Here is a 26,920-nt window from a genome sequence, read left to right as displayed (position 1 = left end):
TGTTTGAATTTTTGAGCATCTTTCCCCGTGTGATTGCTAAATAATCTACCTGTGCTGACTCCTTGATTCTCATAAAGGTGCTTTGATACAAACATTAATTATTTCCTCCTGTGGATACATGGAAGATTGGGACACAGGTGGATTACAGGTTTTAGTTTCAGAACTTTTACCAGACATCAAACAGTCAGGCTTCTGAAGAGAATGGGAAATAGAGCGGAAGGGAATCATATCCTTTCAGGGTTATATTTATTTTGCCCAGGGGGTAAGTCAACACAGGTTCAAGAGCCCCAGTTTTTATATGAAATCTTCAAGAAGAGTCTTTTCTTCAGAAAGGCCTAGGTGTTCCTCAGAAAAGATCCAGTTCTTTAGTCTTATTAAGGTATAATTTGCCCAATTAAAGCCCTAGCATTGTGAAAAGCATCATCTCATGTGAAATATGGCTACACTTCTTAAAAAGGAGTGGTAATGAGGCATTCCTACTGACCAGTATGACTGCCTTTGTTGTTGTTGTACACGTTGAGAGATTCTGCCATTTATGATAAATTCTCATGCATCTATGGGCAGAATATATCCAGGACCATGAGAAACACAGAAAAACACATGCTCACCCGAACACACACACACACACACACACACACACACACACACACACACACACCCCAATTTCTCTGACTAGGTAACTTCCAGATAGGGGCTCAAAGACTTTAATGGAAAAGTATTCCATGCAGTAGCTGATAGTGTTACAATTGTAGATCAGATACCTGTAACTTACAAGTCACATAGTAACTCAAAACATTTTATATTTTCTTGGCCACTAGCAAAGCTTCTTATCAGCCAGCCATGGCCCTAGTTTGTTTAGGAGTCCTTTCAAGACAGTTTCATCAAAGCAGGTAACTCAGGAATGAAAAACAATAAACACCTGGCTAATGCAGAACCATTAAAAACTCCAAAGTGAAAAATGGACAAACAGAAAAGCATTAACAGTGACATTGGTTTCATGACCTTTGTTATTATAAATATAAATCAATGATGATGTTTCATAAGTACAATGGAAATCTGAAAATAGATTTTAGAAGTTAACTTTTTAATCAAGGAAGGGAAACTTGCCTTACTTGCCTATTCAAACTAAAGAGATCTGGGAAGATATCAGCACCTCCTCCAGTGACAGAGCAGGGGGCTTCTTTCTGGCATCATCCCTCCTCTGATCTTTTCTGCCACACCATCAACATCCAGGCACAGAGCAATATAATGTTCCCATTTTCAAAATGAATGCTATAGGGAGGAAAATGTTATAACCAGGAAAGTCTCATTCAGGTTAATGTGAATTCCATGTCTCAAAGTATTACAGAAGAACTGCTAAAATTAACAGGCTTTTGGCACTTCCATTATAAACCACATTTCTAAGCAGTTTATAACTCCACTGTTTTTAATGAGAAATTACTCTTCGGGATGAAACTTGGCATGCATGGTTTAAAACAAAAAAATGCTCAAATTCATCAGGGCCGATGTAAGCTGTAGCCTCCTGGTGCTCTGCTTTCCTAGCGAGACAGTCCATTTAAAAAATTCACTGTCTAGGGCTTCCCTGGCGGCGCAGTGGTTGAGAGTCCGCCTGCCGATGCAGGGGACACGGGTTCGTGCCCCGGTCCGGGAAGATCCCACATGCCGCGGAGCGGCTGGGCCTGTGAGCCATGGCCGCTGAGCCTGCACGTCCGGAGCCTGTGCTCCGCAACGGGAGAGGCCACAACATTGAGAGGCCCGCGTACCGGGAAAAAAAAAAAAATTCACTGTCTACAGCTGGCCCTATCAACCAATGGAGAACAAAAGCTATCTGACTATGGAAAGTGCACCTTCAAAGAAAAGATCAACTGAAAATACACTTGCTCTTGGGCATCCTCTGGGGACTGGTTCCAGGACTCCCCTCAGATACCCAAATCTGAGGTTTCTCAAGTCCCTTATATAAGGTGGTGTAGTATTTGCATATAACCTACACACAACCTCTCCTATACTTTAAATCATCTCTGGATTACTTATAATACCGAATATAATGTAAATGCTATGCTAATAGTTGTAAATACTATGTAAATGATATGTAAATAGTTGCTGCTGGTGCGCGGCAAATTCAAGTTTTGCTTTCTGAAACTTTCTGGAAATTTTTTCTCCAAATATTTTCCATCCAAGGTTGGTTAACTTGCAGATGTAGAACCTGTAGATATGGAGAGCCGACTGGATATCAATAACATCAAAGTGGAAGTAAATAAGAGAAAAAATATCTTCAAGATTGGTAAAAGTAAATATTACCCATGTTAAAATTTTAAATTCAGTTTAAACAAGGCAGCTTTCAAACATTTAGATGCTTCATGTGGAAGCTTCTTGCAGGCAAGATTATAGTTATGGTTTTGGGGGCCACAGTATTTATTAACAATGGTTTACCACAACCTTGTTTTCTCCTAAAGGTATACATTTTAGATTCTTAGATTTGGTTGTATACAGTATAACTTTTATCTTAAACAACTGATAATATTTTTTAAATGTAAATGTTAATAACATTTAATGAAGTCATGATAACTATATTTAATTTTCCTTGAGGTGTAAGTTAAATATTCTACCTTATGACTTCCCAGAAACCCTGAGATTCACGTTTGGATAAGCTAAGATGTAGGATGATAAAAGTAATTAGTTAAATAGGTTCTGCATTTCCAACTATTCCCGTCTTAGTCATCTATGCATATTCTGATAAGAACACATACATAGGCCAACCCACATACTCACTGTAAGTGTAACTCAGCTAACTTACTACGTGCAACTAAACATCAGGAGATCACAGCCCCACTTTCAGACTATTTTAGGGTCTAAATAAAGATTTTTCACCGATAGGGGATGTTCAAGGAGCTGATTTCAAGCTCTAAATACACTGCATAACATGTGCGGGGAGAGGTGAACTGTAAGAGCTTAGAAATACCCACCATGGTTTTCCTCTCAGCATCATGTCTTAGTCTATGTTTTCTTAGTCTATTATTCTAGGCTCCAATGTCATTCATTCAGATGGGGAAAAGGAGAGTAGCCTAGTTCAGGATTTTAAGAAGTGGATATGGGCCTGAGGACTGGCAGATTCCAACTTCCTTACCCCAAAGAAGGTCAGGTACTGGAGGAAGAACGGATTTGTTAACACGGTTATGATAACAATGATGGCAAGTAGAAAAGGGAGCATGGCGGCCAAGACAGCCACGATGGTGAGTCAAGCATCTGAGGAGAGGGAGGGCTTCAGGTTCGGAAGTGCACACCGCCCAGGTTCAGACCCAGACTGGGAAGGAGAAAAGCAGGGGAGGGGGAGTCGTTCCAGGATTGGGGGTGTTTGGGAAGGGCGTGAAAAGGAGGGAGGCAAGAGGCACCAGACGCACAGGCAGAGCAGCTGCTGAGGGCAGGCTTCCAGCAGGGCAGGGGGATCTCCAATAGCTGAGAAATATCCCCAGGGTCTTTTCAACTTTCTAGGAAGTTAGCACAATGCTGGGAAGCAGTAGAATAAGTCATCCTTCATAGCTAAATAGGATTCTCATCCCTACCCCAATTCTCTAACCCAACCCTTTCTTTTTATTTTTTTTATTTTTTTGCGGTACGCGGGCCTCTCACTGTTGTGGCCTCTCCCGTTGCGGAGCACGGGCTCCGGACGCGCAGGCTCAGTGGCCATGGCTCACGGGCCCAGCCGCTCCGCGGCATGTGGGATCCTCCTGGACCGGGGCACGAACCCGTGTCCCCTGCATCGGCAGGCGGACTCTCAACCACTGCGCCACCAGGGAAGCCCCCATCCCTTTCTTGAATTGAGCCCATCACACAAAAAAAGTATGCCCACAAGAAATAGTTCCACACACCAAAACCCACATTGGAGACCCAGTTTTGGTACCAAGAAAACCATTCTTAAACTTGGACCTTTCCCTACTTCTTTCAGGTTCAAGTACCTTACTTCTTTCCTCTGTTCTAAGCCCTTGCAATCATGTCATTTAAGAAAAACTACAACAAGCAACTAAGATCATATTGAAATATCAGTTTAGTTTTTCCAACGAAGCAAAATATCAAAACGTTCCTTAGGATCGTCACTCAGTAACTTCTAACACGTACGATAAACTGTGAGAACACTAAACCATGCGAGCATGTTAGAAATAACATCATGAGCTCCAAAGCTCAAAACTGTAATTGTTGCATAGACATTTAAAAGTGGAGTTTATGACACTGAAGTATCCCACAAAGTCAAGATAGCTAGCTACATTTGAGGGTTTTGTATGCTATCTGATTTAGTGGCCAAAACCATATGATTGCTCGACTTACGCTCTTACCTATAAATTTATTTAAAACATACTTAAAGACCTCAAAACTTATGAAAGATGCCAGCTTAATAACACTCCCACGGGAGTTTTAATTACACTAACGATGTTCAGAGTATTGACTATGAATTTCCCGAAGTCCTAGAAGTTATGGGGGTGGGTGGAGAGCTAATCAAGCATGATGCTCTAGATTACTTATAACCCTCCCCTTCTGCCTCCTCCTTTTTCTTACATTTATTGAAGTAGAAATAATGACTCCATCATAATATGCTTGCCAATCCTGTATTTTAGACAGGATGACTTTTGCCCCATTGCAGTACAATACGTAATACTCTAAATAGGAAAATATACTCGAAGGAGATTTTGCAGAGATGATAATAAATCTTGTTTTGCTCAGAAGTTATCAAATGTCTAATGTTAGCCCTGACATTTTAACGCAGAGTTCATCACAAATAGGTCCTTCCTCCTATGTTTATGTGAAAAGATTATACACTGTCCTCCCTCATTTCAATGATAAAAGCCCAATATTCCAAACGCCCATTATTCTTCACTCTGTATATAGCCAGTATGGGTTTGTGTTTTGAACTTCCTTGTGTCTAAATCAACCAAAGAAAGATTCAGGACCTGATTCCACAAAAGCAACCGCTGAGAACAGTAAAGACCATTATTTCCTCTCCCACTGCTGGCAGAGGTCAGCATCCCTGTCATTAGCCATGTCATAACATAATTGTATTACTACTCCTTCTGTGGGCAGATACTGAGCAATAACTGAACACATCATATCATTGCAAAAATGAAAAAGTGCCACTTCTTTGTCCCAATTTAGCATAAAATCAGTGAAAACAATCTTCAGAAATGACACCGCACTAAGAAACTGAAAGGAACTGTTATTACTCTGTGGGTATATATTTAAACTGATGCTCTGACATCTTCAACTAGAACCAAAAAAGAGGACTCTATTTTACTACTGGACTCCAATTGTGAGCTCCTATAATCCAATTTCTTTTGGTAACATTCACCTCAATTAAGGGATACACTGTTACTTAAGATGGCCTTAATTAGACGAAACTCCAGTGTGGTACCCATCTCTCAATGTCTGAAATATAGCCATGCTTTAAGTTGCCAGAGGTGACCACTGTTACTTCCAGCCTACATGTTTCTGTCCAGTCTATGAGCTACACTGCTATTTCAAAGGCTGACCTATATACAGCAACGTGCCATCCGTTCTGGCTGTTTGTATAAGAGATGCCTCGCACAGTTGCCATAACCAGCATTGTTGCATTGTTCTCACTTTTCTCCTGCAATGGGCTATGTGAAAATGGAGGCCAGTTTGCATAGTGATGTGCTCATAACGTAATGTGCTCTTACGATAGAGCGATACTAAATTAAACTGTTTTCCAAAAAATTCCTCCCACAGAGTTTATTAACTGAACAATGTAAGTAGTGTTTTGGCAAAATCTATAGAGCAGCAGTGCTGGAAAATGTCAGCAAAGTGAAACAACCTCATTTTAGTTTAGAAAAGCTTCAGGAAGGGGATATTCATTTTCTGGATTAGGGTCTCTTCTGACATTGAAAAAAATGTCACTGGAGAAACTAGTTACAACTGTGTGCTGCTGCAGCACAGAAAGATACTGGTTCCTCTGGGATTCAGCACACTGACTTTAGTACAGTGTTGACAGATTTTAAATAAAGACAATTAGTAATTTATGATCTTTTCATCCTATTGAAAACAAATAACCTGACAAAGTGACTGTTTCTTGTAATAAACTACGTATTCATGACACCTCTGAAAGAGACAAGGTTTACTTTGCAGTCTCCTCTCTCTGGGAGAAGTCAGGTCCAACTTGTTTTTACTAAATGTGGATACAGATTTCTTATTTCACCTCTTTCAAACTTCTGCCCACCTTTCAGATCCCTGCAGATCTACCTGAGTAACGGTAAAAATGAATTCTGGTTGACTACATTCTAAGCAACTAAAACTGTGGAGTTGGACAGAAATTTTGTGCCAATGCTAATCATGATGGAGTAGAAAACACTAGTGCCCGGGTTTTCTGGGGCCTAGCAAACCTACTCAGTACACTGAATATAAGCTGGGATCAGTGACAAATATATTTGTTAGACTGCTACCCAGAGAAAGGCAGGAGCAGACATCCTGTGAGAAACATTTCCATGAAGTCTCTTCCTACTATTAAAAGTGTATCTTATGACTGTGCATCTTTAAAAATCCATTATTCCCTGGATAAGTAAAGTAGAAGACTTGCATCTAGTCTATAGAAAGGGTGGCTAATTTGCATTTTAAAAGAACAGTTTGCTCCTCATACACCGGGTGACTTAAAAGGAACTTCAATGAGCTAGTAAAGAAATTCTGAAGACTTTCTAAATTAATTTATTCAATTCACAGCACAACCCACTAAAATTATTTAAAGCACTTAATTGGAAAATGATTTAATATATTGGAGTAATTCTTGATTTTCCAAAGCATTTAACTTTTAAATTAAATCTGACCCTACTGTCACAAGAATGACGAGTGAAATGTATATCCAAGTCATTACCTTCTTTTTGGAGCCTAAAATCACTGATAAATTTAATAGGATTTGTCCAGTTTCATTGCCAAAATGTTTCTGACCTTTTGGTTCCAATTACTACTGCGGAATATGTCTTTACCATCCAAGATAAGACTGCTACTTTATTATTATGGCTAGTAGTAGTAGTGTTATAAGCAAAAATAAAATGCTGCAAACACAAAAGACCTGCTCATTAAGGCAAAACAGACTGTATTACCAACAAATAATGAAACTTCATCACGCAAACTTCTCTGGCCAAAGTTACCCATGCCTTCCAACTTGCCCCTAGTTAAAAGGGCCCCTTCTTGCAGGATGAGAAGCCTTTCTGCCTTGCACAAGACTAGATTTCCCTGGTTTCTAACTTGCCTAAACATCATCAACACATGCACATCCCTTTTCCTGGGTTTTGCACTGTACACACGGCATCGGGATATAACTCACAGCTGTGTGTGTGTGTGTGTGCGTGTGTGTGTGTGTGTGTGTGTGTGTGCGTGTGTGTGTGTGTGTGTGTGTGTGTGTGTGTGTGTCGACTGACCAAGACTCGGAGTTGCGAGTTCGTTGCGTGATGGGGAGCCCGGGGGCTGAGGATGCAGCGCGCTAAATACCTCTGTATCGCGTAAAAAAGCTGTTTGATGATGACTCGCCACCAGGCAAATGTTACTAGTCCCAACGATTTATCCAGCGGAATTCACCGAGGGGCCGACACGGAATTGCTCGCAGGGGCTGGGAGTATCTGACAGGGTTACCACGGAGCGGGAACTGGGCGTCTAAATGTCTCGCCCTGAGTCTCAGAGAACTCCATTCTCCCCGCCACGTTCACCGGGCGGGTATGCTTAGACACGTCCCAAAAGCCCGAGGCGAGGACAGCCGTGGACCTGCGGCTGCTCTCGGAGTCTGGTCCCCGCGCGTTCTCCCTCCGCGGGCTGAGAGTTCGAGGACCCCGAGAGTCATCCCCTCCCTACGTACGCCCTGACTGCTGCATCCTTCGGACGAGCGGACCTCCGCGGTAGACCCGGTCACCCCCATGGCCCGCCTCGCCCCGGGCCCCCGCGGCCTCGGCACCTGGGGTCACCGGGCTGTGAGCATAGCCCAGCCCGGGACCTGCTTCAGCCCCGCGCCGAGGGCGGCAGCTTTGGACGTGAACGCGACGCGCTCGCCCGGCTCCTAACAAACTTGCTGTTTCTGCGCGCACCCCTGGGCGGGAGCTGTCCCCCGGCCCCGGCGCCCCGGCGGCACCCCGGCCCCCAGGCCGGCGCCCGGACCGGTTCGGGAAAACAAAAGCGTTGCGGAGCGCTGTGCCCGGCGGGGGGCGGGGGCGTCTCCCGGGTCCCGGCACCCCGACTCCCGGCGGCTCCCCCTGGCAACTAATCCCGGGCGGGGAAGCGGTGCCACGAGCCCCCACCGCCGGGAGAGCAGGGAGGGAGGGAGAAGGGGAAACCAGAAAATAAACGGAATTCTCCCACTCTCTGCCTGTGTTCCCGGACCCCAGACACACCCCCAAAGTATTCCGCCGTTCTTTCCTAATTTTTTTCAACGCCCCCCCGGCAAACCTAGGCAGGGAGCCTTAGTCGCGAACAGCAGGAAGGAAAGGATCGAGCAAATCGTGTCACTTTCCGCACCATCGCGGGGGCCGGGCAAAGCCCGGGAGCGGCTCCGCAATATTTACTCCCCGAGGGCACGCAGGGCAGCCGCGGGCTGCGAGCCGAGCGCGCCCGGGACCGGCCTCGGGCGACCGACCGCCCGGCCGCCCAGCGGGCTCGCCGCCGCCGCCCCCCTCCCGGGACCGAGCACTCAGAACACGGTGGAAACAAAAGCAGAGCATTCACCTTGTTGCAATAGTAGGGGTCCAGGCAGGGAGAAGGTCCCAGACAGGGAGCGTCGGGCGCAGCGGCGGGCTGGGCTGGAGGTGGATAAAATCTTACGTCCATTTCACTTTCACATCAAGCAACTCCTTTTCTTTGCCTTTTTCAAAAAAGTGTCCAGCAAAACAAGCTTAGACGGAACAGAGAGAGGTGTCTGGACTCAGGAGTAAGAGAAACACCTTCCTTCCCTCACATCCGTTTGTGGTTTGTTTAAGAAGAAGAGGAGAAAAAAAAAAAAAAAAAGAAAAAGAAAAGGGGGGGGGGAAGCGCTCAACTCTCCCCCAAGCCGCGGCGCGCACCCGTCGGCGCCGAGCGCGCAGCCTGCTCCGCCGCCGCCGCCTCCCGGCCCCGCCGCCGCCGCCGGGCAGGTAACTTCATGCGCTCATTGTCCCCCCCGCCCGCCCCCCCATCCCCGCCTCCCGCGCCCCTCGCCGCCCGGCACACGCGCTAGCGCTCGGGCTCTAGGTACTGGGCGTTTTATTGGAGTCTCTGAGTTGCTCTGCTTTGAGTTTATTTTCTCCACCTTGGAGGCCTGGGATGGGGGGAGGACTGGAGAAGGAGACGGGGCGGGAGGTGGGGGTTTGTGAGCGCCCGGGGCCGGGCGGGGTGGAGTGCGCGGCACGACGCGGGCTGCTCGCGGCCCAATGGCGGCCGCTCGGGGCCGGGGGCCGGCGGAGGGTGGAGCGAAGGAGGAGGAGGAGGAGAGCGCTGCCGGGCCCGGGCCGAGGCGGCGGGACCCCGGGGACCCTCCGCTGCGCCCGGGCCACGCTCCTCCGGGCCAGCGCGTCGCACACAAAGGGGCCGGCGAGCCCGAGCCAGCTGCGACCGCGGGGCACGGCGGGGAGCGCGCAGCCAGGGGGCGCTGTGGCGCAGCCCGCCCCGCAGCCCCGCCCCCGGCCCCGCCCCGGCCCCACCCCGCTCCCACCGCCCCCTCCGCGGCGGTCCCCACCTCTTTCTCTGCGTCCCGCACCTCCCGCGGCGCGGCCGTTCCCCACCCCGCTGTCTGCTCCCCCAGCCCTATTCCCACTTTCTGGTGGAGGTGACTTTTCCGGGCAGCGCCGCTCTCGGGGCTGGGAGCCCTCAGGGAGCGCCAACCCTCTGCGTGCTGAGAGTGGGCCACTGTCCCAGGGACGCGAAAGGACTGCAGGGTGTGGATGGGCTGGAAGGGTCTCTCCTCTCCTGCTGCTCGCTCCCGCCTCCAGCCCTCCCCTCCCCGTGATCTCTGTCCCCCAGGAGGGTTTGCGAAGGCTAGGGCTGCCTTAAGGACTCGCAAAGACCACAGGGGTAGTTCAAAGGGTAAATAGAAAAACAATGATCAGCACACAAGATTGGGCTAGAGGGAAAACACGTGGGCTTGCTAATTGCCCATTACTGGATTCTTGTCCTTTTCGAGTTGGAAGCCCAGTAATTCTCTTGGAGGTCCACGGAAGACCTGGAATCAGCCTCCCTATTTCTCTGTTCCGTAAGTGGGACGAGGACAGCTCCAGTCACGTTTTCCCGCCTTACTTCTCAAACCCGGAAACTTGGAACTTCGTGTCTCCTGGTGGTTGGAAAGTTTGGCGGATCTTGGCCGCTGTCCAACAGATTTATTCCCGAGGCTCTGTCCTTGGTGGGAACTCCAACAGGAATGGGCGATAGTTACCCTCCCAGGAGGGAGCAGCCCCGAACACTGGACCCAAGGCCCTACAAAGAAGCCTGGAAATACTTCATCTGTTCCACTTGTTTCTGGCGCCAAGAAGGATACTAATAACATTTCACCACCGGGCACAGCCTTCTAGTGCACGTTGATTGCCAACTGCTCCGTATAACTTTCCCATAGCTATGTTGCTTCCTCTGCAATTGAGAGCGTCAGTCACGTACAAGCAGAGAGATCTGAAAGAAAATCTATGAGGACAGTATAAGGAATGATAAAATGAACATCACTGGGCGTCTATACATGGCTCCTTTAGGAACATTTTGTTAAGCATTGCTTTATACTTCTTACAGCCTTTTTCTTGTAAGCCATGGTTTTCTTTCTTCCCTTCATCATTTTTTTTAAACATCTTTATCGGAGTATAATTGCTTTATAAAAAAATATGGAACGCTTCACGAATTTGCGTGTCATCCTTGCGCAGGGGCCATGCTAATCTTCTCTGTATCATTCCAATTTTAGTATATGTGCTGCCGAAGCGAGCACACCCTCATCATTTTTATAAGTGGCAAGAATCCAGCTTTCTCCCTACCTCCAGATTAACATGGTGCAGATTGGTGTAGGGAGAGAGAAGTGTAAGAAAAAATAATTTTTCCCCACTGGATTCAGAAGAGCCTCCATATTTCCAGATCATTCAAGGCACAAAATAAAAAGTAGAAAATATGTTCTTTCTTTAAATAAAGGTCTTTATAATAAAATTTAAATGAAGTTTTGTGGTTTGTAACATCAGTGTTCAAATTTCAATTGTAGATGCTAAAATGTGCCTATATGCATTTTCTTCCATGATTAAAAAAAAAAACTTTTAGGTTTAAATTAAACATTTCTAAGCTTAAATTTCTGTCAGCGATCCAGCATTTATTACCATCGTATTACATCTCTTCAAAATTGGATTTTTAAAAACTTCCTTAGCATCTGTAATTGATTTCTGTTCGATGGCCTTGTGAACATCAGAAGATGAAATAGTTCAGGGCAGAAACAATATTATCATCAACATCTTGACACATGGGGGAAGATAACGATGTCTCCACTTTGCTCCACAGACTTACCACTTTCCTCTGTCTCGAGGGAAAATCCACGTGCAGTGTGTAGAGTCAAAATGATGTGTTTGTGTGTGCGTGGCGTGGTATTATGGGTAAGAATGTGAACCGTTGATAAAAAAGCTCTTCACTCCAATCACTCATATATGGAGAGTAGCCCCTGAAGGTCAGTGGGGAGTAGAGATGAAAATGGTGCGAATGATCAGTCATGCCTGTGTGATGATGTCTCCATAAAAATCCCAAAAGTACGGGGTTCAGAGAGCTTCTGGGTTGGTGAACAGTGGAGGTGCTGGGAAAGTGGTGGCCCTGGAGAGGGCATGGCAGCTCTGTGCCCCTTCCCAGGTACCTTGCCCTCTGTACCTCCTGCATCCGTTTGTTCCTCTATATCCTTTGTTATGCCCTTACATATTCAACTGCTAAACAGTAGTCAGCTGTTTTCCTGAGTTCTGTGGGCCACTCCAGCGAATTAATCAAACCCGAGGAGGGGGCCATGGGAACCTCTGATTTATAGCTGATGGGTCAGAAGCACAGGTAACAACCTAGACTTGCAATTGGTATCTGAAGTGTGCATGTGTTTGGTGCGGGGGGTGGGGGGGTGGCAGTCTTGTGAGAATGAGCCCTTATCCCGTGGGATCTGATGTTATCTGCAGGTAGATAGTGTCACAGTTGAGTTCAATTGCAGGACATTCAGCTGGTGTCACAGAATTGCCTGATGTGGAGAAAACCCACACATCTGGTGTCAGAAGTGTTGAGTATACTAGTAGCGTAAGAGCAAAGGAGAAACACAGGAGGAGGGCCGAGTTTTACCCAACTCACGTGGGAATGTGAGCTGTTGGTAAAAAATTTTAAAATCCTTAACTCCAATCCCTCATACATAGAGAGTAGACCGTGAGGGTCATCTCAGTGTAATCGGAAAAAATACTCTCTTTACAATGCTCCACCCAAGACCTATCATGTATTGAATGGGTGCACTTCTACCAAGAAAAACTTGGGGGAATTTGAATAGCTCGACCTCTGAGTAAATCTTATTACTTTGGAAGATAAAATAGTAGAGAGTCATTATATTACTTTTCAATTTCTGGAACATTTAACTCTATATCACAGCTAAGTGTACTCGTTTGTCCATTTATTCATGTATTTGTACATTCTTCAACAAAGCCATATGAACGGGGGGCGGGGGGAAGCACTATGCTATATGTTGTGTGTAGGTTAACATATAAAAACAAATTACTTAAAACGGTTTCTTCTTTAGATGAGTTTAGAGTCTTATCCAGCAGTATTTCCAACATTGTTTGGTCAGTGGAGTCACCTCAGCAGCTTTGAAAAATACTTGTGCCCGGGGTCCTCCTGCATAGAATCTGATTCAATTCATTTAGGGTAGGGTCTGGGCAACAAAACATGAATGAATTATTGTATAAGGTCCAAAATACAATTTGGTCATCTGAACTAGGGACTTTATATACTCTCATTACCAGAAAGCATGTGTCTATGAAGGAAACATCTCCGTACTTGCATTGATGTAATAATATGGATAGCTACAATATATAAAATGCCTCCTATATCCTAGACCTGGTCCTCATTTCTTTACCTTTAATTTCACTGTCTCATTTAGTTTTACAAATTACATTGGAAATCCTAACCAGTAATTACAAACCACACTTAGTCTTTGATTTGGTACCCTGAACATTACCCATCTTCATTTTAATTATGGTTTCATAAATTGTAGTGTTTTCAAATTTGCAGTTGTTTTCCTTGACCACATTTTATGTTTACTGATTCTTTGTACTATGTCGGTAAGTCCTAAATCTTGTAGTAATGTCTCCAAATTACATACAGAATGTGTTACTTTAGGGAAAATATCCCCTGGACAGTTCATCCTATCCGTGATGAGAGTCTTATAAAAATCATTCAACAACAAAGTGGTACTTCCTGAGGGACTTTTTTATTAGGTTTGGGAGTTAGTTTTTCTCTGAGGGAGACTCCCTCTATATATGTACTATGAGAATGAAACATAGGGATTTATTGTGAAATACCAAATTTTAAAACTAAAATCAAATTATACCATATTTTATAACTAAATTAATATTCAGTCTTTCACTGGCCTCTTATTTAAGGGTGACCTTTCCAGTAAAACGAATGCCTCAGTCTCTCCTGTAGAAGAGAAGACTTGTTCTTTTTACAGACCATTCATGTGAACCTCATTGGGCCACCTTCTGTTTTAAGGCACCTCATTATGCATGTGTATATAGGTTGACCTTCCTAACAAGGTTATGGGGTGAAATAGCTGTTTGTTTCCTTAGAACCTAACCAACCGGAGTCCTACACGTTTTAAAGTTTTGAAAAACATCATTAATGGTTTTGATGGGAAAGGTTTACATTTTATCAACTCGCTAGTTAGAATTTACTGTTGTCCAGAGTCATTCAATATTTTTCTAAAGTAATTCAAATGTAAACTAGACTGATATGCAATACATAATATAATGCAACAGGAGAACGCAGAGTACTGAAGTTTATTTCCTGGGGAGACTAGCGAGAAATAACTAGATTCTAAGTCTTTCAACCAGAAAATAAAGGATTTCAGAATGATGAGGAAAGTTTGAAGGAAATGATATAGGGCCCACGGATACCTCACATGGTACTCAATGACTCATAAAATGCAGTATTTTTTTACATAATATGGGAAGTGTGCCATGCTTGTACATTGTACCATTGAGTGTGGTACAGTACTTTGATCTTCAACAATATACGACATTTGTGGCATAATAGCTATAATAGGACTATTCAGCTATTTTACACAGCAATAATCCAGTCCTCTCTCATCAGGATAAACTGTGAGGACAAATCCTTTCAAAATCAGAATTAGTTCCTTGTAGAAGAGGGAGGCTACAATTATGCCTTAAATAGGAGCAGCTGCAACATGGTATCGGCCTGCAGAGTGGCAGTGAAGTGTTTTTCCAATGCAATTAAATGGGTTTTTTTTTAATGCAAACTAATGTTCTATAAAAAGTCAACTGCAAGGTGAGTAGGTGTGGGATTGATGAGATGAAAGGCACAAGCATTTTGCTTACCTGAGTTAATATTCCTGCCTTGGTAAATGATATTTTGGTGAAAATGGATAATCCAGCCTCCTACTTTCCCATGAAGTGGGCCCAAAGGGGAAACAGAGTAGCACAAAGGAAAGAATTCTCTTTCACTTGTACACCCTGTGTCTTATTTCAAAATGTGTTCAAAGCTATGTTTTGTTATTGTTGCTTTTCAAAAAGATATGATGAGTCAACAGCAACACTTCGATTTAAACAAGAAAGGGAGCCCTTGGGTAGAAAAATCTCAATATAACTCATGGGACTTAAACTAGTCAGCACCTACCTCCACGGTGAGACAAAGAGGGAAGGGCACTTCGTTTTTGACCATCGAGATGATTAAAGGATTGGAAAATAAGACCTTTAAGAAAGACGAAAGGACCGGAGAGGGTCATACTGACAGGCAATGTAATATCTTCAAATTGTGTCCGGAGAGGGTAATACTGACAGGCAATGTGATATCTTCAAATTGTGTATCTCAAGAGTTCTTTGACAAATAGCCAGAGAACACCTCCACTGAAGATACGACATAAAGAACTGGATGTAATTCTAGAGCACTGAGGATTTAGTCACACATGAAAATAATTTCCCCCAGCGATCTTGAATGTATTGCCAAAGGAGTGTGGGCTCTCCTTAGGATAGATTTTAAAATCTCGGCACCCAGAGAAAATTTGTGAAGTCACCTAAGCACCCACTGACACCCCTCCTCTTCTTGAAATACTCCTTCCTTAGAAAAGGTCCAGTGGACAGAGGGTTTGAACTTAGCTCTAATTATCTAAAGGGTTTCGTGCTCATAAATTTTAGTTAGGACGAAGTTCATCCAAAAAATGAACGAAGACATCTCCTGTAGCTCTTTGAAATCTAAAAAATGCTTTCTTTTACATTAGCTCTCATTCCTGAGTATTGTCAAGGACATTGGTTACAAACAGAAATAGCAACACCTGATTTTGCAGGCAAAATTTAAGATATGATATAAAACTAGGAATTAAAATATTTAATATATTTTTAGAATGGTACTTTTTAAAAAAGGATACTCTCAAATGATAGAGATGGCCTTTTGGGATGGTCTCAGAGCCAAGGATGAAAGAAAAGGAATCCTCCTCCTTCACTATACTGTATTGTAATGCATAGCCTTCAATTCGCTAATTCGAAAATCACACATTTTTAAGACAGCAAGAGACTCTTCAGCTCCCATTTGATTAGGCAAGTGACTCTTCACCCTTAACCTTCCCCGTTTCCACCTGTAGTTCCTGATCTCTGCCCTGATTAAGTACTCACTGCTTCCTTCCACTATAAAGCTACTTATACTTGACCTTTACATAATGCAATTACCTGTCTATCCATGTATTGCTTTAATGTTTCCATTTTGTTCCTACTGGCATTCCAACATGTCTGTCTGTGTAAATGTGTTTGATGCTCTATTATAAGCTCCTGGAGGGAAGGGACAGAATCTCTTTAGATGGGATCGGTGGCCCTCATATATCAAGTCCCTAAAAAGTGTTCTTTGCAAGAAGACAACTTAACTTGTATATTTTTCCTTGGTCTCAGAAAGATTTAACTTAGGAAGCTATTGGTAAAGATTCAGGATGTCATAATATGTAAACACTTCCACTGTATTGACAAGTTGGGAAGGGTTACAATAGTGCTATATTCTCTATGTTGCCTCATCTGGATTATTATGGTTGGATATCACTTATAGTTAAGGAAACCACTATTAAGGTCCCTCTATATACCCATACCCTCTATATACTGCTTTACCCAACTATAACCTCTAGAATAGAAATTAACCAGAGAAAGAATGGAGAAAAGTGCATTTAAACAGAGAGAAGAGCATAAAGAGAGTCAAAGAGGCTTTCAAGACAAAGAAAAGTTTGGGAACAATCAGAACAAGCAACTGGGTATATGTTGTAGTTTTTAAGGTGCCTGGTATTAGGACAGAGGGATGGGAGTCACGGAGAGGGAATCAGATCCCTGAAAGTTTGTCTAAAAGCTGGAACTTCATCGTGAAGGGACTGGGGATTCTTGAAAGGCTTTTATATAGGAGCTGACTCTGATATATTTGTATTATAATATTTTATGGACAATGGGATTTTCATTACAGTAAGGATTTCATAAGCAGTTGTAGGAGTTTGTGACTAAAGGAGTAACCCGGGTACTCCCTTTACTCAGATTTTGTTAATGCGCCATTTTCATAGTTGTGGTTTATAAATACACCTAGAAAATATTAAACCGTGCAAAGTGACACTCTGTGATCTACCTATCTCTTCAGCCTAATCTTTTCCCGTCCTCACAATCAACCCCCGAATTATAAATTACAGCAAATACTAAATTGGTTAGACAGGACTACAGCCCCTTAATCTCAATTCTGAACTTCAAAAAGCTCGATAACTTGAAGTTGTTTCATGGAATATTCAGCAGCAAGATCTAGAGGCAACATCTAATCTGAACTGACAAGATGCTCTCTATAGAATTTATTGCTCCTACTTGGTGACTATATGTTTTGCTGCAGATAGTATTGTGTTTGATTATGGGGTGCTACCCCAAATCTGGCATCAAGTGGGGGGGGTTATTTAATATACTGTATAAGCTTTCAAAAATTCAAAAACTGTGAATTTCAAAACACATTTGGCCCATAGGGTCTCAGATAGGGGATTATGGACCAGCACTTGTAATAATTTAAAGTCACCATGATTTTTTTTTGAAGCAAATCCACTGAGAAATAATTTACCTACAATAAAATCTGCTAATTTTAAATGTGCAATTTGATGAGCTTGAGAAATATATACATTTGTGAACCATCTTCACAATCATATAGAGCATCTCCATCAGTCCAGAAGTTTCCCTTGGCCCCTTTGCAGTCAATCCTCTCCCCAAATCCCCAGTGCCCAGAAACACTTGACCTGATTTTTGTCACTCTAGCTTTGTTTTTTCCAAAAGTCATATAAATGGAATCTTTCAATATGTGGTCTTTTATGTCTGATTTCTTTCTCTTAGTAAAATGTGTTTGAAATTCATCCACATTGTCAAGTCTATTAGTAGCGTGCTCCTTTTTATTGCTGAGTAATATTCCATTATGAATATAACACAGTTTTGTTTATCCATTCATTGGTGATGAGCATGTGGGTTTATTTTAGCTCTAAGTACTATGAATAAAGCTGCTATAAAAATCCAAGGGTAGGTACTTGTATGGACGTATGTGTTCATTTCTTTTGGGTAAATGTCTAGGAATGTGACTGCTAAATTGTATGGCAAATGCATGTTTAAATTTATAAGAAATTTCCAAACTGATTATACCCCTTTTCATTCCTGCCAGGAATGTATGCAAGATTTGATTGCCCCCAATCCTTGTCAACACTTAGCACTATCAGTCTTTTTAAGTTTAGCCATTCCAGTGGGTTTGTAATCATATTTTTAAAATTTAATTTCGCTAATCACTAATGATGTTGAACATCTTTTCATATGTTTGTCACTAGTATATATTTTTTTTAATGAAAGGTTTTTTGTGTTTTTTAAAATTTTTATTATTTATTTATTTTTGGCTGCACTGGGTCTTCGTTACTGCGCGCAGGCTTTCTCTAGTTGTGGTGAGCGGGGGCTACTCTTCATTGTGGTGCGCGGGCTTCTCATTGCGGTGGCTTCTCTTGTTGCGGAGCACAGGCTCTAGGCGCGTGGGCTTCAGTAGTTGTGGTGCATGGGCTTAGTTGCTCCGTGGCATGTGGGATCTTCCCGGACCAGGGCTCAAATCCATGTCCCCTGTATTGGCAGGTGGATTCTTAACCACTGCGCCACCAGGGAAGCCCACTAATATATCTTTTTTGATGAAGAGTCTGCTAAAAGCTTTTGCCTTTGTAAGATTGGGTTGTTTTTCCACTTGTTAATGAGTTGTATGAGTTCTAGATATAAGTCCTTTATCAGAATCTATAAAAAAACTACTAAACTAGTAAGTGAGTTTAGCAAGGTTGTAGGGTAAAATGTCAGTATGAAATAACAATCCTATTTTTATATGCTAGCAAGAAACAGTTGGAAATTGAAAAAATAATTTATAATAGCATCAAAAATGTGAAATACTTTGACACAAATTCCATAAAATATACATAAAACCCGTGCACTAAAATTTGCAAAACAATGCTGGGAGAAATGAAAGTAGACCTAAATAAAGAGAGCTATACTATGTTCATAGTATGAGGGCCTTCATATAATTAAGATATCATTCTGCCCAAAATGATCTATAGATTCAATGAAATCCCAGTAGAAATCCTAGAAGTTTTTGTTGAAAGCAATAAGATGATTTCAAAATTTTTATGGAAATGCAAAGGACCTAAGCAATTTTTAAAAGGCATAAAGTTGCAAGAATTACACTACTTTACTTTAAGACTTAAAGTTACAATAATGAAGACCACATGATAAGTACAGACATACAGATCAACTGAACAAAATAGAAGTCTAGAAATAGACCCATTAATACATGGTCAATTGATTTTCAACAAAGGTGTCAAGGTAATTCAGTGGGAAAATGATAGTTTTTTCAACAACTTCTCCTGAAACAATTGGATATCCATATGCAAAAAATAAACTCTTCACACCATGGACAAAGCTTAACCCTAAACAGAGCACAAACTTAAATGTAAGAGCTAAAACTATAAAAATAATACAAGAAAATATTGGATGAAACTGTGACTTGGATTAGACAAAGCTTCCCTAGGACAAAATTCAATTTGATGAATTTCAGGAAAAAGTAAATACTTACTTCTTAAAAGATGCTATTAATAAAATGAAAATGCATTCCACAGTCTGGGAGAAAATGACGAATGACCTGTAACCCTCATGTTTTTGATACTTCTCCGCCGTTTTTCCCGCTGTTTTCTCTGACCGGCATCTCCTTTCCCTTGGTCTGTGCATAAAGAGCTCCTATTTCTCTTTTAGACTCAGATCAGGCATGAGGTCATAATCTTCTTCAGGATGGCTTCACAGATCCTTCAACTCTCACATTCCTAGTTGGTCATAGCGTCTATCACACTCTACCATCACCGTCCATTTACCTGTCTGTTTCCTATAATGAACGGTTAGCTCCTTGAGGTCAAAGACAATGTTTTTTATGCTTTGTTGGGTTCTTGGTCTAAAGAGCACTCATCTTTTTCATACATTCAACACCCCTCCTTCAACCAAAACAACTTTTACCATTGCCTCCTCTTCCAAATATAGCTCTATCTCCTTCCACCCTATTTTCCTATACTTCTTGAAACAATTCCTCATCTCTTCTTTTTCACCTCACTCATTTTTTTCTTCACCCCACAGCAATCTGGATTTCTGCTCCTGAAATATTTTCTATTGAAACTCTTCTCCCTAAGATTTCCGTTGAATTTATACCTGTCCATTTCCCAGGGCACTCTTCATTCCTCACCTTACTTGACTTCCTTGGAGCTTTACAAAGGTTCCATTAGATTGTGAAGCCTTTGAGCTAAGGGGTCCTGCCTTACTTGTCTTTGGGGATAGACAGCTGGGGAGCACCCACATGAAGAGAATGAATAGGTAGAGAAAGCAGCATGACAAGAAATGGAGAAATAAGAGAAATCAAGGAACACGGAATCATAGAGTCCAAGGAGGAGCATGCTCCAGAGGGCAAATGGTAGACATTAAACCATTCCCTAACTCAATAGTTCACCCATTCATCAAAGACCACGTGACGATCGTTGTATGCCAGACAGCGCTAGGCTCCAAGTCCACAAAAGCTGTTCTATACCCCCTCCTGGATGGTCATCTGCTTCCATAGCCTCAACTACAACTCATTTTCCAATTCCTCTCAAATCCATGTCCCTTTCCGATTTTCTGCGTCCCAGGTTCCTATTTCCAACTGTCTACTGGCCATGTCTGCCCGTATTTCTTCAGTCACTCAAGCTCAGTATGTACATGTAAATCTTGATAAATATAATACATATATGAATAATTTCTTCTTTGAATCCATGTCTCACTTTATAGTTGTACTTAATACTCATGGTTAACTGTGGCTTTCACTGTTTCTCCTTTCTCATCTGGACCATTGCTGTAGCTCCCACTGGGTCCCCTTACCTACAATTTAGCGTCTTTATACCCACCATGACTGTCAACCTAAAAGACGCTTTGAGCCCACCATTTCCCTGATTAAACACCTCGACAGCTTTCACCATTTCCCCAAACCCTCCACCAGACCGTTTACTCTCCTGCAAACAGCCCCAAGTGCTTGCCTAACTTTCAAGCATTCGCACCTCGGCTCACTCGGGCTAGGAAAAGCATCCCTAGTACCAGATAATCATATGACCTCCAAGGCCCACAGCCAATATTACCCCCGTAAAGCCATGTTAAGCCCTGCTTTCCCCCTCCACGGGCATGCTGTGTATTCCCTCATTACCATGTTGTAATGGTTAGTTTATAAGCTCTTTTTCTTCTGTTCTAGATTACATCTCAATCATCTCTGTACTTCTAACATCTGGTATAGAAGCGAGTACAAAAAGCTAGTTTTGAAAGGGCAAGTTTTTTTTTGATTTTGATGTGACCAGCTTCTATTAGGTGTTATTTGGGAATAGTGTCATATATTTTATGGTGAATACTGTAGTTTAAAAAAAGATTTAGCCACTTCCTTAGCTGTGGTTTATCTCTCCCTCAGAGAAAACCAGAAAGAGTTTTTTAATAAAATGATTGAAAAGGTACACTGAATCTTCAATTTAATTATTTCAATTCCTGCAATAAAAGGTCTTTCAGAGAGGCTGCCACTTGGTAAAATGTGATAAAGTTCCAACACATTCTTAAAAATTGTAAATTAATTTATAAATTTCCATTCAAAGTTTAGTCTGCTATTTTCACATAAGAAAACTCATAAGGTTGCTTCCCTATTGATTTACTATCTTTGCATCTAGAGTTTAAGCCAGTATTTAATCTCTTTCTAGAAGCTTCCATAGGCGCTGGGTACATATCAGTGAATGTGGCCCATTTTTATTGCTTTTGAAGTTAAGTAAGAATTCCACATGCATCATTCCAGACACCGGCTTGTTTCCAGTCTTAATTCTCTCAGGTTTTGTGTTTCTACCAGAGCAGATCACTTCATATTCTTTTAACGTGCCCTGACTTTTTCTGGTTTCTGTGTGTTTGTTCCTAAGCGGTGTCCTGCCTTCCACTTCTCCCTGTCAGCGTCATTACCCCCTTGCTTCGTTCTTATCTTAACTGCCACCGCCTCCCTGAAACTACTCCTCGTTCTTCCATCTCAATCTGGGCTTTCCCTGCTCTCGTTCCTGGAGCAACTCTTGGTGATTCCTTCACGGGGCTTCTCTTCTTCTTTCACCTTGTGTTACCGCTCTATGTATTTTATCCAATCTTCCTTCTCAATAAGTTATTGGGGCGGTATTACCGGGTCCCGTTCATCTCTGAGACCCCTGCAATGCCAAGCACAATTTCTTGAACATAACAAGGGCTCAGTAATTATTTGTTTAACTGAATTGAGGTCAAATAAATTCAAGCAGTTTTCTCTTCACTAGGTGTTGACAGAATAATTATAACAAGTCCATAATCACAGTCAGTGGTAGAGCCAGGACTTGAACACGAGTAGTTTGCTGCACTTTAACCCCTATAACTTTGTTATCCCTACAATAGACAGAATATGTATTCAAAATTGTTGGTCCAGCTATATAATTTAGCTCTAATCGCTAAAGCGGAAAAATTATCCTGATTATACTGAGCCTGTTTTCCCTGACATTGTGTGATGAAAAATTATTTTATTTTTCTGTGACACTTGTTTCAAAGAGGGAGAACATATACCTATTTAAGAGCATTCCTTTAATAATTTTATTATGACATCATTTATTGCCTATCTGAATTCTTTCAGCATCTGTACAGATGTATATACACACAGATATAATCCAATTTACTATATAATATTGGATTGTGTGTCCCTAATTGGAAGACTATTTGGACTTTTGCACACTGCTCAGGGGCTCAAAAAGGTGGCAAAGGTGTATTTGGAGCCAAAGATGGGGGGTTTATAATAAACTTGGCTTAGCACTCAGGGGGGTATTTTGGGTCTTTGGGCTTTTGATAAGCTGGAAGAAGCAAGGAAACTGCAAAACATCTTTTTAATCTCAGTGTTGGGACTTGAAAATTTAAAAAGGGAGTCTAAAAAAATAGCACTAACTTAATCTGTCCCCAAATAAAGTAACCACTTGTTCTAGTAGAAAGCACTGTTGTATTTATTTTTAGAATATGAGAAAAAAAACTGAGGGAAGCAATGAAGCAACCATGAACATCCCTTCTGCCTTGGGGATGTATTTGAACCTATTTTTCCTTCGTGGCTTGGTTTTTTCTGGGGAACCAGAACAGCAGAAAGTGCTTTACAGTGCCCTTTAATAGTTGTGTCAAAATTCTCCTGAATTGTCTGCAATTCTTCCTGATTTGCAATTGAGTTTACTTTACTTTTACCAGGAAATGTTTCAGGTCAATGTGCAGTTCGCCACCAGCTTCTGGATGGAAAACTCCTTTCAGCTCAGCAGCCCTCCCTTAAAATATCTTAAGCAGGTTTTCTACTTTACTAACCGCGTACAGTTTCCTTTCTAAAATATTTTGAGAATGTGAGGTTCTGGCAGGATAAAGTGACTACAAATCAGATTAAATAACACCCATTGCCAACTGATCGGACAGAAAAAGAATTGTACAGATGAAAACTAATGACCACGCTGACCACGGCTTTGTGGCGCTTTGTGGGATGCCCACGAAGGGATCCAGTTCCAATGGCCGTGAGTGCTAGCTCCCGGGCTGCTTAGAGGAATGCTGGTCTGCTGCTCCAGAATGAGAAAGACCACATCAAGACAACTTCAGCAAGTGTGATTGCTCTTATATTTGCTCTACGGGCACTGGCAAATAAAGGCAAGTCTAAGGTTTCATTTATCTGGATAATTAAATAAGCTTGGAAGAGTATATTGTGAACATTTTCCCTTTTCTCACTCTTTTTTAGTTGGCATCATTTGGCTTTGCTCTCCTTACCTTGAAACTATCCCAATGCAAGCCACGATTTTTGCCAAGGGAGTCGAAAAACCACCTCTGTTGTTTGGGCTACTGCATGCTTTCAGGAGGTGCGAGAGGACGGCATGCTGATTAAGAGCCCTTGATCTGGGAGCCACCAAGCTGGGTCTAAATGCCAGTCCTGCTATTTGCCCAGCTTTGGAGACTGAGTCCATCTTTCGGTGCTCAATTTCCCCATCTGTAAGACAAGGATGCTGATAATAGTACAAAGTATACCTTATGGTACAGAGGCTCACAAAAGCTGTAAATTAGTAATTCTGATATGTACTGAGCACTAAACATAGGCACTGATTTAAGCTTCTAATGTATATTACCCCGCTTAATTTCTTACCCCATGAGGTCGGCTCTTTATTCATTAATCCCAGTTCAAGGGAAAAGAGCCAGGGGAACAGAGGAGTAAAGGAGACAAGTAGGGATGCTCCGAGGTAGGGAATGGTTGGACCGGGATTCCAGCCCAGGCGGGAAGCTGCCACAGGTACATTCTTCCTCACCATGCAAAACTGCTCTTTCACGGTCATGGCCAAGGTGACTCACGGTGCCTTCAGGGCACGTGGACACGTGTGCACCTGATCAGCTGAGTGCTCTTGAGCTGTGCTGCAAGGCCCAGGGAATCATCCAGGTTTGGCAAGGGCCTGCAGTTCATCACCTGCCTGTGCAGGTCCTGGGTTGAGGCTTTGGGGAGAAAGTGGAGCCCAGAGGCCAGAGTTGGGTCCCTGCCTCCTTGCTGAGCCTGCTCTGCTCTGAGCTTTTCCTGGAAGCCTGAAGGGGGATCCATTTTCTTTTCCTCCCTTTTTTTTGGCTCAATGTTTCTGCATCTTATTCCCCTCCCCCATACAATCCTTAAACATCATCAGCCACAGAAATAAAGGAATACTCCTGAGATTGCTATTTTTAACCCCTGTGGGCAGAAAGGCTTCGATAAACTTGTCTCTTGTATTGGTTAACATGTTTTCTTGGCTCACCTCACGTTTCAAGATGCTCCACAGATACAGCTCTTTGTTAAGTCTTTCTTCACCTCCTCGCCCCAGCTTGAGCGTATGTTCTTCTCTTATGCTGTCTTCCATATGCTGCTATAGATTAGGCATATCTGTGTACCTTTCTCAACCAGCCAAGAGACTGTAATCCTCTTGACGACAGGGATTCTCCCTTGCGTATCATGTTATGCCCTGCAGCATCTAGCACAGTATTAAGAAACAAAAGTTCATGAAGAAATAGAAACATGTAAAGCATCTATCAGTTCAACCGTCCCATTGACCAAGTGAAAATACAAAGGACAGACTGGGAGAAAAGCTTTGCAATTTATACAACCAAGCGTTGTCATCCATAACATATGAATAATTTCTTCAAATTAAAAGTAGCAAAATTATTTTAAAAAATAGATAAATAAATAAATGGCCCAAATAGTTTTTCAGAAGAGGAAATGCATGTAAGCAAACAGTCAACAACGTGAGAACATTTTCTAATCCTCACTAGAAACTGAGAAAACATATAGGCAAACGCTTAGAAAGATCTACTTTCAGCCAAAACAAAGGAGGGGCGGCGAGGTTCATGTACAGTGGGGAGTGTGCAGGAGTGTCAAGGAGTTTGAAACCATATATTTCATGTGTAATTACATAGTATGTGTTAGTTTGCTAGGGCTGTCATGACAGAGTATCACAGACTGGGCAGCTTCAACAGCAGACATTTATCTTCTCACAATTCTGGAGACGAGAAGTCTGATATTAAAGTTTCAGCAGGATTGGTGTCTTCTGAGGCCTCTCCCCTTGGCTTGTAGATGACCGTCCTCTCTCTGCCCATGGCAGACTGTGTCTATGTGTGTGTCCTAATCTCTTCGTCTTGTAAGGACATCGGTCACATTGCAGTAGGGTCCTCTCTAGGACCTCATTTTAACCTAATTACCCCCTTTAAAGACTCTATCTCCAAATACAGTCACATGTTGAGACTGGAGGTTAGGACCTCCACATATGAATTTGGAGGGATGAAATTCAGTGCATAACATATAGATTATATAATAGATACAGATAGATAAACAGATAGATACTTGATGTACAGGTATGTGTTTCAGAAACAAACCAAGTAAGATAAACTCCAAATTGTTGGCAATGTTTACCTCTAGGGTTGGGATGGGATGGAAAGGGAGTTTTAGCTTCTTTTTACAATTTTAAAAGATTTGGGATTATGTATGATTTGTTCAGGATTTTCAAATAATAATAATAATAAAATGATAGAAATATCATGTACAGAAAACATCATCATCAGAGACACAACTTGACCAGATGTTCATCAATACTGTTTGTAGTCCTGGGCACACAGGAAAGCTGCATTGCCCAGCTTCCCTTGCAGTTAGGGTGAGGCTCTGAGGCTGAGTTTTGGTCAAAGGATTAGGGGTGAAAGAAAATAAACCACTCCAAGTCTTGGCCTTGTCTCCCACTAGCTCCTTACCCTAACTTTCTCTCTTCTTGCCAGCTTGTTGAATGTAGAGAAGCCATTGAAGGAATTCTGAGGACATTCTCTGAGATGGCAGATCCTTTCACACAGTGAAAAGATCTGGGGTTTCTGAGTAACTTGAAAGGAGAGCCGTCCAAGATGGCTGCCTGACCCACGTCGGACTTTCTTTGTGTTAAGTCACTATGTTTTGAGGTTACTTGTTCCAGCAACTGGCATGAATTACTCTAACAACTATATCACCAATAGCTTCTTTCTAGAAAGTAAATTTTGTCCATTAAAATGAGAAAGGTATATACCCTTTGAACCAGAAATTACTCTTTTAGGAAACAAAGTTTTACAATTAAAAACTCATGAGCTTACAAAAATGTGCTTGTAAAGGTATGCTTGCAACAAGAAAAAAAAAAGTCAACTATATTTTCATCCGTTGGGAAATAGTTAAAAAAATTACTGCACATTGATTTATTAAACTCTACACAGACTTTAAAAGGAATGATCTAGTTCGATGTGCTCACCTAGAAAGATGCTTATCACCTAGAATCATTTACATAACACAGAGATGGAGATGAATGCAGCATGATTTGTTTTTATTAAAGTTACACTTAAAGATGTGATAAACTTAAGGAAAAATTAGGAACAATAATGTTTACAACTTTATTCTAAACAATTGTTGTCTGTTAGATGGATAGATTTTTAAAATAGCCCTGTTTCTTCACCTCTCCCTTTTCCATACTTTTTTGCAATACAACTTTGTAATTTCTCCCCTCAGGAGGTGGTGTCCGTTTCTTTATTCCTTAAGTCCAGATTAATACTGGAATTTGCTTTGGACAATTACAAATTGTGGAGGCTACAGCATGCTAGTTTCAAGCCTAGGACTCAGGGAC

At 42.2% G+C, this 26,920-nt stretch overlaps 1 protein-coding gene across 2 annotated transcripts in view; it reads right to left on the bottom strand.

The window, feature by feature from the left end:
- TOX (thymocyte selection associated high mobility group box) overlaps nucleotides 1-8,844 on the bottom strand; it is a 298,437-nt gene extending 289,593 nt beyond the window's left edge. Inside the window, exon 1 of one of the 2 annotated variants that reach the window (XM_079902017.1) lies at nucleotides 8,707-8,844. In XM_079902017.1, coding sequence (XP_079758143.1) covers nucleotides 8,707-8,808 — 102 coding nt within the window. In that variant the 5' untranslated portion in view covers nucleotides 8,809-8,844. The remainder of the gene's footprint in view (nucleotides 1-8,706) is intronic. The other variant, XM_079902021.1, reaches the window with a different exon arrangement.
- Nucleotides 8,845-26,920: the final 18,076 nt, after the last annotated feature.

Source organism: Stenella coeruleoalba (assembly GCF_951394435.1).
Source record: "Stenella coeruleoalba genome assembly, chromosome: 17".
In the NCBI taxonomy this organism is placed as follows: domain Eukaryota; kingdom Metazoa; phylum Chordata; class Mammalia; order Artiodactyla; family Delphinidae; genus Stenella; species Stenella coeruleoalba.
Note: the sequence above shows the minus strand (reverse complement) of the source record. Positions and strands in the feature narration are given on the sequence as shown.